This window comes from Periplaneta americana, chromosome 7, assembly GCF_040183065.1.
Source record: "Periplaneta americana isolate PAMFEO1 chromosome 7, P.americana_PAMFEO1_priV1, whole genome shotgun sequence".
NCBI lineage: Eukaryota > Metazoa > Arthropoda > Insecta > Blattodea > Blattidae > Periplaneta > Periplaneta americana.
This window is the reverse complement of record NC_091123.1, coordinates 34,214,180-34,227,106: the sequence shown is the minus strand read 5'-3', so window position 1 is coordinate 34,227,106 and position 12,927 is coordinate 34,214,180. Positions and strand designations below refer to the sequence as shown.

The 12,927-nt window shown below is 33.8% G+C and overlaps 1 protein-coding gene across 1 annotated transcript in view; it reads left to right on the top strand.

Moving 5' to 3' along the window:
- The window catches only part of LOC138703051 (prion-like-(Q/N-rich) domain-bearing protein 25), a 55,095-nt gene that overhangs the window by 18,613 nt on the left and 23,555 nt on the right, over window positions 1-12,927 (top strand). The window contains exons 2-3 of the mRNA XM_069830588.1: window positions 5,970-6,095; window positions 9,630-9,761. Of these exons, the coding sequence (XP_069686689.1) occupies window positions 5,970-6,095; window positions 9,630-9,761 (258 nt within the window). The remainder of the gene's footprint in view (window positions 1-5,969; window positions 6,096-9,629; window positions 9,762-12,927) is intronic.

Here is a 12,927-nt window from a genome sequence, read left to right as displayed (position 1 = left end):
ATTATTATTATTATTATTATTATTATTATTATTATTATTATTATTATTACATAATTATTTTATTGGTGTTGTGAAGATGAAAAGAATTGTCATTGTATTATATTAATTATGTATTATATTGTCTTGTATTGTAGTATTGTATTGCTTTGAATTGTATTATATTGTATTAATTATGTAATTTTCATAGCATTGTAGTAATTTTCTATCATACTGGTTGAGTGGAAGAGAAAGCCGAATGACCTTAATTCTGCCAGTTAAAATAAACTATTATTATTATTATTATTATTATTATTATTATTATTATTTTTTTTAAGAGCGTTCTTATACACTTTTATTATACTTTAAGGGAAGAATCCACTGAAAATCATGAACATTTTTCCAAATTTTTTTTAGCTATTTCACTTATACAGAATTTATATTTTCATACCCCAAATGGATTCAGCTCAATTCTGATTACAAATACTCGTATGTTTACACTTTTTAAATTAATTCTGGTAGGGGGTGTAGAATTTAAAGAGCTGTCAAAATTGTTTTTCATAGAAGAATTCTTTTTTAAAATTTCTGATTACAAATCTAGTAACTTTTTGTTGGCTCCCTGAAGTTACTAAAGGAATGTAGCGGAGGAGAAAATTAATTTACATAAATATTCATTTTATTTTCAAATCTATTTTTCTGTGTTCAATTTTATTGATTCAACACCAACTTTCTTATGCCAAATATTAATCAATCTGGATGGAATTTTTTCTGCAAGTATTTATGAGGTAGCTGCATGTTTCTATGCGTTTATTTTGTGAGAAATGCTGGTAGTTTATTTTATTAATATTTTTCTTAATGCTGCTAGTTTATTTTATTAATAAATGCATAGAAACATGCAGCTACCTCATAAATACTTGCAGTAAAAATTTCATCCAGATTGATTAATATTTGGCATAAGAAAGTTGGTGTTGAATCAACAAAAATGAACACAAAAAAATAGATTTGAAAATAAAATGAATATTTATGTAAATTAATATTCTCCTCCGCTACATTCATCTAGTAACTTTAGGGAGCCACCAAAACGTTACTAAATTTGTAATCAGAAATTTTAAAAAAGAATTCTTCGATGAAAAACAATTTTGACAGCTCTTTAAATTCCACGTCCCCTTCCAGCCTTAATTTAAAAAGTGTAAACATACGAGTATTTGTAATCAGAATTGAGCTGAATCCATTTGGGGTATGAAAATATAAATTCTGAATAAGTGAAATAGCTAAAAAAATTTGGAAAAATTTTCATGATTTTCAGTGGAGTCTTGCCTTAATACAAAGCGAACACTCGAATGGAGGAATAGGCGCGGGCAGAAGAAATAGGAACTTATCCCCTCCACGCACAACCGGAAAATCACGGCATGGTGCACACTATGCGCCGCCGCGCCAGCCGGAGGGTTAACGGAACCAGATTTTAAAAGTTGGTTATGCAAGACTAAAAACGTTTGTAAGGCTAAGGCTCAACTCACACGGGCCAAAACTTTGCGATTATTTTGCAAGTCTGTGTCATTGTGTTGTGGGCGGTCAGGAATTAGTATTGAATTATATGGAAACAGATGATAGCAACTCACATGGACCACAAACTGAAGTCATTGTCGACGCCGACACCGTATCCTTGGAAACGTGGTTGTCTGTGGTCGATATGGGCTTCAAGCGACCACAAAAAAGAAGTCCACGTGAGGTTGGTTCTGCCAACAGCACAACCACACACAAACTGCAAAATAATCGCAAAGTTATTGTAAGTGTAAGTTGAGCCTAAATGTAAAGCATATGAAATGAATTTGTGGTCGAAAGAATTTGACTCTTAAGGCACGGTTTATCAGACGTTCACAAAAAGAGTATAGTCCGGATCAGCTTACTTAATACCCTAAGGGTGAAACCTAACTATTTTTCCACTATTACTAAATATGTAAGTGGATTATAGTGATTTTCTAGCTCTCAAGTTGAAATTTCTTTTACCAACTTCGTTTCGGGTACTGACAAATACTACAACTGGCATTTATTTTCTAAGCGTTATGTTGGCAGCAATGATTTCGGTTTACAGTAAAGCAAACTGATGAAAATACAAGTAAGTAAATGCATTTTTAGGTTAGATCTCATGAATCGTAAACTCTTTAGTGAAAGCAATAAATTTCATGTTGCCTGACAAAATAAATTGTATTATTAGATCATACTAATCCTAATTACCAACATAATATGCGAGAAGTCCAAGAGGAAAATATAATATTTCATAAATAAATTATTGAACCATTTAGGAAACACCTTGCAACATAAAGATGAGATGTGGTAAATAAGCAAGACATTGTTATTCTTAACACTATATTATTATTATTATTATTATTATTATTATTATTATTATTATTATTATTATTTCAGTACGTAGCATTGTGATTTTACCCTCTTTGTGATATCTGGTATTAGTTGGCAACACTGAAGAGACGGCCAAAATAGCCTTTTAGGAACTCCTCTTACGTCACAGCACACATTAAGAACGTCTGAAGCATAATTAGTACCGGTACACTATTTTCAAATGTACTTGAGCGTGATAAAAAGGTTAAAAGTAAGAACTTCAATATGTTTTTGATGTGGTTGAACATAATCGTAGTTTTAATTTAATGGACCACTTTGTACAAATCAATAAGATCGCTCTTCCACATAGCAAAATTGTGAAAGATCTAACACGTAAAAGATTTGTATTGTCTTGATTATACATCTTGATTACACAACTTTTAACACTGTATTACTTTGAAATATGTATGATAAGAACTTTCTTGTGTTAAATTTTAACGTACCTTGTTAACATGTTTCGACCTATTTTAGGTCATCTTCAGAACTGGTCGTTGTTGGTCTTGGCGCCTCTTGTTTCCTCTACACTACGAACGCACCCTCACAGGAAACAAGAGGCGCAGAGACCAACAACGACCAGTTCTGAAGATGAACCAAAATAGGTCGAAACATGTTAACAAGGTACGTTAAAATTTAACACAAGAAAGTTCTTGTCATACTTATTCCAAACTTAAAAGATCTTATTGAAGAGATCTAGTTGGACTTAAATGGGATCTTTAATGCACAAAGTGAAACATATTCTATTACTATTAGTTGAAACACAGTGCATAATATTGCTTATGTTACATAAAATAATTTTTGTAGGGATTTCTTGCGTGAGGTAGGGATTTTATGTAACAGCAACCTGGCAACACTATCGATCATAGTCCGATTCGATTCTGTGCACGTCCAGGACGATTTGTGGCAGACAAGGTTTCTCTCAGGTATAGCAGGCGCACTCATAATCTTTCCAGGCTGCTCTCTTATCACGTTTTTGAGATAAAGAGGATGAAGGCTATTTGTGGGTTAGGAGTGTAGGCTCGAAGTACAGGACGGCATCGCTTGTAAGCAAGTGAAAAAATTATGAGAGGATACCATACTGCAGTAATACCGCCATTTTCTTTCCTTAATTTGTTCATTATTGCAATGCATATCTTTAAGATTCCCGACTCAGAGTGTAGGCACTTAAAAGGGTCGCTAAATTGAAAAATTTCCTCGCCCTGCCTTTCTTAAATTCTTCCTTCATCCATTTCATCTACACATATAGGGCCTACCTAAACTCTCACACACATTTCTTTCTCTCATCCTTTTCTTTTTTTCTCTTTTCCTTTCTTTTTTCTTTCTCTCTTCTTTTCTTGCTTTCTTTCTTTCTTTTTTTTCTTCCCTTCTTTCTTTTCTTACTTTCTTTTTTCTCTCTCTTCCTTTCTCCCTATTTTTTCTTTCTTTCTTCCTTTGTCCTTTCTTCGTTTTTTCCTTTCTTCTTTTCTCTATTTCTTTCATTTTTACTTTGTTTCTTTTTTCTTTACTTATAAATTTCTTATTTCTGCATCTTCTTTCTTCCCTACATTTTCTTTATTCGTCTGAATTTTCTCCTTCCTTTCCACTCCTTTCCTTCTCTTTTCCTCAATTTTTTTTTGCTTCTATCCTTTCCCTTTTTATTTTTCGTTCTCTTTTCTTCTTTTCCTGTTTCACAATTCTATTTTCATCTCTCAGTTTATCTTTTATATTATCAAATTTCCCCTTTTCCTCCTTTGTGGTATTCTTTCTTTGTTTTCACTCTTTTTACTTATCGTTACCTTTAATTTTCTTCTATGTCATTCTTTCCTTTTGTTTGTCGTTCTCTAAATTCCATTTTTTCCTTTTCTTTTCTCGTGTTCATTTTCCATTACCTCTGAAAATGATAACTTAAGAACAAAGAGAGCAAGGAGAACAACAAGGAAATGGAACAAGAAGAATACAAGAAGAAGGGGAATTAACCACCACACAAAATGTACCTCCTCTCCCTGATTCTCCTTGTATTCCCCCTTTCTATTGTTACCTTTATCATCCTTAATTTCACTTTGTGTTAGTGGCCTTCCTTTGATCTCTTTGTATTTCCATGGCTCGTATGACATTGAACTTACATTTTTTTTTCCTTGTACGCTCCTTCTATCTCCTTATATCCCCCTTGTCTTCTTTGTATTCTCCATGTTCACCTTCTCTTCCCTTGTTCTCTTTGTATTTCACTTTTCTTTCTTCTCCTTGTTCTTGTGTTTCCTTATTTCTCTTTAGATTTCCCTTGTTCTCCTTGTATTCCCCTTTGTTTTCTTCGCCTTTTCTTTGGTTCCAATTTCTTTACCTTGTTCCCTTTGTGTTTCCCTTGTTCTCCTTGTATTCCCCTTGTTTTTTCGTCTTTACTTTGGTTCCAATTTCTTTATCTTGTTCCCTTTGTGTTTCCCTTGTTCTCCTTGTATTCCCCTTGTTTTTTCGTCTTTCCTTTGGTTCCAATTTCTTTATCTTGTTCCCTTTGTGTTTCCCTTGTTCTCCTTGTATTCCCCTTGTTTTTTCGGCTTTCCTTTGGTTCCAATTTCTTTATCTTGTTCCCTTTGTGTTTCCCTTGTTCTCCTTGTATTCCCCTTGTTTTTTCGTCTTTCCTTTGGTTCCAATTTCTTTATCTTGTTCCCTTTGTGTTTCCCTTGTTCTCCTTGTATTCCCCTTGTTTTTTCGTCTTTCCTTTGGTTCCAATTTCTTTATCTTGTTCCCTTTGTGTTTCCCTTGTTCTCCTTGTATTCCCCTTGTTTTTTCGTCTTTCCTTTGGTTCCAATTTCTTTATCTTGTTCCCTTTGTGTTTCCCTTGTTCTCCTTGTATTCCCCTTGTTTTTTCGTCTTTCCTTTGGTTCCAATTTCTTTATCTTGTTCCCTTTGTGTTTCCCTTGTTCTCCTTGTATTCCCCTTGTTTTTTCGTCTTTCCTTTGGTTCCATTTTCTTTATCTTGTTCCCTTTGTGTTTCCCTTGTTCTCCTTGTATTCCCCTTGTTTTTTCGTCTTTCCTTTGGTTCCAATTTCTTTACCTTGTTCCCTTTGTGTTTCCCTTGTTCTCCTTGTATTCCCCTTGTTTTTTCGTCTTTCCTTTGGTTCCAATTTCTTTATCTTGTTCCCTTTGTGTTTCCCTTGTTCTCCTTGTATTCCCCTTGTGTTTTCGTCTTTCCTTTGGTTCCAATTTCTTTATCTTGTTCCCTTTGTGTTTCCCTTGTTCTCCTTACATTCCCCTTCTTCTCCTTGTATTTCCCTTGTTCTTCTTGTCTTCTTCTTGTATTACCCTTTTTCTCCTTATCCTTCCTCATGTTTTCTTGCATTTCCTTTGATCTCCCATTCTCCTTGTTCTCAAGTTTTACCTTTGTTCTTCTTGTATTCCCCTTGTTCATGTTTTCGTCTTGTTCTCCTTACCTTAGGCTTGTTCTAGTTGTCTTTCCCATTTTCTCCTTGTCTTCCTCTTCTTTTCCTTTTGTTGTCATTGTTCTCCATGTATTCCCCTTTTCATTATATTCCCCGTGTTCCCCTTGTAGTCCTACGTAAAGATATGAAGCACAGTAAAGCTACGCACCTGTCGATTATTTTACCTTACTTTTTTGTTCTTTCCAGGTTTGGGAAGTACTTGCACAACTGACAGAGACTGTACAGCAATCAATCTAGCAGCGTGTGTAAATAACATCTGTGCTTGCTCCGGAAATTTTGTGGCAGGTCCCTACAATGATAAATGTCTTCAAAGTAAGTATACAGTATTTAATAACAATCTAAAGTAATGCACCAAGGCGTCATAATAACCAGTGATGCAGCATGACCAATTTCCCAATCCTGATTATGGCCATATTTCTTTGAATCGTTCTTAAGAAGAAGGATCTTTATTTATTTTTTTTTTCGGAGATCTTGTTGTTCAGTTATTTCTATGTAGGCTGTAAACAGATAAGTAACCAAACGTTTCTTGTCTTCTAAATCAAATTTACAATTTTTTATGAAGAGACAGGTACAGCAAACGTTTTCTCTGCTTGGAAATTCCTCTGATAAATTCATCCGTGTATACATTAAGAAATTCTAATCAATATCTCATTCAGCAGTTACATATAAGTATGGAATTGTTAAATCACTTGAGCTTGTAAAGTATCTTAAAATATTTTATGCTCGACCATGCCGAAATGTAGTAATTATACACCTGGTAGCAGCCCTTTAATGGACCTCATTAAAATACACCTATTCATTAAAGTTCAGGTTTTCCACCAATCAGAAAGCAATATGAAAGTGCAATTATCGATTATTCTCCGATATGCAATCGAAAGACAACTAGAGAAACGTCAGGGAGGCTGGAAATCCAATACTGTCGCAGAAGGTTACGTTCTGTTACTATAATAATTAGCGTTAATTGTAAATAATATTCGAATAAATTCAATTTGTCATCTCGTTTTTCAATGTCTAAATCAATTTCAAGGTTATATCAAGATTAATGTTCATTTTACTCTCTAGATTATATCAAGGTCAATGATATTTGTTCCTCGGAAAAAATCAACACTTTCGTGTCTGCGCACATCTCACAATTTACGAGATTGCACAAGGTCACTTCCGCTCCCCAGTCAGATAAGAATAATATGAATACTTATGAATAATTTCAAGTTAGAAATACGGTCGAGCATAAAAAGTCGTATGAAACTTGCCTATAATGGTAATTAAGACGCTCGTATGAAAATTATGAAACTCGCTTGCGCTCGTTTCATAAACATGCTCGCGTCTTAATTACTACCATTATAGGCTCGTTGCATAATGTACTATTTAGACATCTAACGCTAAAAGTAGGCCCTTTAACAGTATTCGAATATGTTCAAATGTACTGTTATTGGGAAATCTGTTAAAAATAGGTGTAACTACATTTTTAATAGTAGGCCACGAATCTTTAGGCAACTAAAAGTTCTGTGATAGTAATACAAAATAAGAAAATGGCATAGGTTACCCTATCCAGCGAAAAAATAAAGTGATGTAAGCCATAGAACACTAATAGATCTGCTCATAAGGCAACAAGCAAGACAGTCACTGTTAATTCAGACATACAAAGATCACGTGCATGTCTACGTCACTTTATTATTTCGCTGGACACAATAATTATTTAAATAATCAATAATGCAATGGCTATCTAAAAATGGTATATGATATATAGAAAAATAAAAGAAACGAAATTCAGAGAATATCAACTGCAACCTACTATCGAAGTCGTCTTTCATTAAAAACTGCAAGGGTTGAGTTTATAAGGGTGATATTTAGTATTGTGCAATATTCTTCACGAAGTTTCTTTCGAGATATCTGACGTAGCTTTAATTTTACGGAGAAATAAAACGTCAAGTTTCATTTCATCAGTGGACAGTCAACCAGATCTTTTTATGAATCTGAATTGTCCATGGTCTCTGAATTTCGCTTCTGTTCTACTCACAGTTGGCTGAGAAATAGGTGACCGATTTGAATAAGTTTCGTTAAAGAATGTGCATAGCACCAATTGTATAGGGCTTACGTCTTCCGTCACCAAATCTCATATTGTTTTAGATTAATTTCACCAATGAAACTTCTTTCATAACCACTGCCTGCTGGACCATATCCTATGGCTGCTGAAACTGCCTGTCCAATCAACGGTTATGCGAGAGCAGCCGCTAGGTGGCAGGTAGTGACTTTGCATATACTGATAATGTTAATAGCTGTGGTCACTACCTGCTACCTAGCGGAAAAATAACTCTGATTGATCAGGCAGTTTATGCAGCTATAGGATGCGATCCAGCAGGCAGTGTTCATAACGCAAGGACTAACAAATTGTATCAAGATTAAAATTGTTACCATGATAATAATAACCATAGTGTTTCTATGATATACAGTATAATAGTACATTATGCAACGAGCCTATAATGGCAGTAATTAAGACGCGAGTATGTTTGTTTATGAAACGAGCGCAAGCGAGTTTCATTATTTTCATACGAGCGTCTTAATTACCATTATAGGCAAGTTTCATACGACTTTTTATGCTCGACCATATTTCTAACTTGAAATTATTCATAAGTTTTTATGTTATGGTTATGTAGTGACGAACGGAACTGACCTGAATTGTGAGAAGTGCGCAGACGCGAAAGTATTGATTTTTTCCGAGGCACGAATACCATTGACCTTGATATAACCTAGAGAACATTAGTCTTGATGTAACCTGGAAATTGATTTAGAATTGAAAAACGAGATGACAAATTGAATTTATTTGAATATTATTTACAATTAACGCTAATTATTATAGTACCAGAACATAACCTTCTACGACAGTATTGGATTTCCAGCCTCCGGTGACTTTTCGCTAATTGTCTTTCGATTGCATATCCGAGAATAATCGATACTGGCGGGTTTATAACGGTACAAAGGTGATTTGTCATTGGCTGAACAACCGAATTATAATGAATAGGTGTACTTTAATGAGGTGCATTAAAGGGCTACTACCAGGTGTATAATTACTACATTTCGGCATGGTCGAGCATAAAAAATGAAACGTTACATAAGAATATGCTCTTTGACATATTAAAAAATTAAACATGCAATTTAAAACTTTTCTGAATGACGTCATATCTCGCAGAAGAATAGTCGCAAAATATTTTATTTCAAAAAAAAAATCCTTTCTACATGCAAGATTTTATATCCCAACTTTCTGTACAGTGCTCGAGCTTATAATAATCCCATTATTGCTCACGTGGTCTACTATTGTAGCCCATTACAATTTTGGCCTTTATTTTAATCTGTTACAAATTGTAATTGATTTTTTTAAATATTCATTTCCTTACTTTAATTTTTGTTATATTTCTAATTGTATAATATATATATATATATATATATATATATATATATATATATATATATATATATTATTATATACATTTATGAGAAGTTGCTTGGAAAATAAAGTTACGGGTTTACTCGCGTGGGCTACAACTGCAGCCCAAGGAAAAGCAATCACTCTCACTCTGAACATCTGGTCAAGTCAGAAACTATAACACTATTGATGCATCGTTACAAGTGTACGGGAAAGGTATACGAAAGGGAAATGTCGCCGCTTGATTTGTTAAGACACAGCACTTAAAAAAAAAGAGTGCGGTACAATAGTAGCCCGCGCGAGTGTTGAAATGTTAATTGCAATTTATTCGTTACTTTTGAAGAACCCCGTATGGAAAATTATATGTGGCTGAAATGTTAATTTTTATAAGGCAATGTAACAGCTTGACATCTTTATTTCCACAGAGGTCGAGCATGCTGGAGTCTGCGAAGAATCTATTCAGTGTTACTACTCTGAAGGAACCCAGTGTTTGAACCAAAGATGCGTATGTAAGACGGGTTACAACTACAATGGACAGAAATGTATTGGGACATTAGGTATGTAATTGTAGACAGGAATTAATACACCCTAGGTCAGCGATTGCCAATAGGCAAAGCTTTTGCTCTGGCCCATAGAGAAAACATCAGTGAGCAGAAAAAGTAGCCCAATCAGATGATGTAGTTGTACGAAATAAAATGGTTTCTAAAAATATGACGGAGGTATAAATCTTCAGATTTGTTTTCCAAATACATTTTATCGGCACAATTGACTTGGCAAACATTCTAATACCCTCGCATTTAAGTAATACTTCTGAAGAAGTAAATGCAATATTACTGAGATAACCAATGCAGAGTTTATACAGGGACATTTTTTTATTTTTACTTCAATCTTTATTGTACCTGAGTTTTTGAATGTACTTCACTCCCAACTCCTCTACTAGTAAACTTCCAACCGTTCTCCACACAGAACCAAGGCCGCGTACATGCAGTCAAGCAGTACTGAGTTAGTGAGTATAGTACGTTCCAGAAATATGTTCGCGTTTTCTAGTGACGAAAGAGCTTTCAATATTGGATCATATTTTCGCACAGGTACTGTAGTCCGTTTGCCTACGTCGTAGCTCGGTTTCCCCCACCCGCTTCTGCTCGCCTCTCTGTAAAGGCTAGTAGCTGGGCTGTCTTAGCTCTTTTCTGAAAACATTAATTTCTGTTAAGAATTGGACGTCTAGGTAATATTATACAACTGTTTAAAATAACTTAAATAAAAGAGCATAGTTAAGGAATTAACTGTCACGTGATTTCTCCCCTTTCTATGACCCTGCGACAAAACCACTTGGACGGACAGTAGATAGCATGTCTGAGTAATTTTATCTTTTCGGATCGGGCAGAAGTGAAGAATGAATTTACAGTACGTAAGGTACTCTTTTATAGAGTAGGTACAGAATTATTTCAACATGAGTTACTAGTACGAAGAATGAAACTGGTAACTGGAATGTACAATAGTCTATAGTGCGATAATATGCACAAATGAACTGAAGACTGTATCGAAATGAACGGCCACCATTTTCAAAAATGTGTTTAAATATTCATATTATGATCATTTTTCAGTTTAACTTCATTCTCTACATTGTACGCTGATGTGCTGTAAACAGTATAATATACACTGCATAATGAATACGTCCAAATGGATAGCTCAATTCGTGAGTAAAAACACTTATTGTTAATACTGTACTGTATTTTGATTAAACAAAAACGTAATGAAAATGATCAAACTCAAAATCGCGATATTTCCTAGTTTACGTAAATGGATGAACTACTTTTCTTCCCTCCTATACCTAGTAAAGTGATTTGTTTGTATTTTACGCCAGTATCATCCAAATCCAGTCGTGGAAGGGGATAGCAAACGGTTCTCAACCGTTAATACAAAGGTATAGCCAGGTTAATATTAGAAATGTTAGTAAAAATAAAATGATGTCTCTGTGTAATTTGAAATTATGACATTCGTAGCTCAAAATAACTCTAAGATAGTTTAATTATATTAGTGTTTTTGGATAAAATATGTGGGTAATTTTCAGATTACAAGAAATTTACATTTTAAGTTTTGTCAATACCTTAGTTAACCTACATGTGAGAATCAAGCTTCTTTGACGTTACGTAGTATAGAAAACTGTTACATAGTATTTAGTATTTATTGTTAATAGTTCACAAAAGTACATAAACTTAATAATTTAAAATTGAGCCGTATACAAATAGTAATTAAACACAATATATATACAATTTAATAACTAATTTTTGTAGCATATCTATGTAATTTGTGTTGGTTCGAACTTACACTTACGTCTGGTTTTAGTGCATGTTTAAACCAATCGTGTTTACTATAAAACCTTAGAACTTAGAGGAGAGTTGGGTAGTATCGGACATCGGGTAATATCAGACAATGAGTTTCTTTCATCTATCACCAGATGATAGTACCTGAATGACATGGTTACGTTTCTGTGATGTCGCTTACAGAAAAAAACGCACTGTCCGATATTACCCGGTGTCCGATACTACCCAACTGTCCCCTATATATCTGCTAGTTTTGAAAATAAACAGTTGTAAATCAATTTTCCTTATTACTTTAATCATCTAATTCTATTCTATGGCTTTCATATATATGTTTAATTTTAGGTTAACTTATACATAACTAATATTATTCTATATCATCATACCGCATTCAGGTTAGCAGATGTTGACATAGAGCCAACAGACTGCAATAGCTGAATCGGTATTTTTCAATATGTAGGTCAGTCTCAACTCTTTCCACTTGCTAGTCAGCAAAATTGTTTGCGTATTATCTACACATCTTTCAACATACATGTAAACATACTTGACACGCTAATCACCTAATCAATATCAACTGCAGTTTTATCATTCTATCACATGCGCTCATTTTCGTTCAGTTCTATTATATTGTCTATTAAATTTATTCCATGTGTAATCGTGTTTAATTATAGTACTGTATTTACAAATTAATCAGTTGTTTTCTTTTACACCTTTACTAACAAAAACATCTTTCTTATTCAGTTAATTTTTAGATTTTCTGATTAGAGGAAAGTTTATTAATTGTTGTTACCTACCTCTTAGTAAATAGTTTTGTTAAGTATGTTACATAAGTAGATTGTCAAACAGTCTCTTTCTAGATGCCTCAAGATTATTCACCATCTCTCATATTCAACTTAGATAAAATCACCTGTGAACATCGTGTTAATTTCTCTAATTAAGATGGTCTTTAGTCAATGAAATATAAAATAGTTGTAAAAATATTACTAATAAATTTATTACAAAATAAAAAGTTACTGTTAATACATAGTCGTATTAGCCGTTGCAAATTTTAACACTTTAATTGAAAGTTGATTCAATAATTTATTGAAATATCATGTAATTAATACCGAACTCAATCGGAAAGGGCAACAGTCATTTCTTACGACACGGAACGGAAAGCTTCCTGAAATCCTCGAACCGGAACGCCGTTACGGTCTGCTGCAATCCACTTCGAGGCCTGACCGAAGGGTGTATTGGCATTTGTGATAACATTAATATATGAGAGTTGAAATTACAATAAAGGAAACAATGATTCTGAAATAACAAAGAGAATAATTGAGGAGTTGGCGTTCAAAAAGCAATATGTCCTTGTTAACGGAGTTTTAAGGAAGAGATAAATCTGATAAAGCTTATATACAACAAT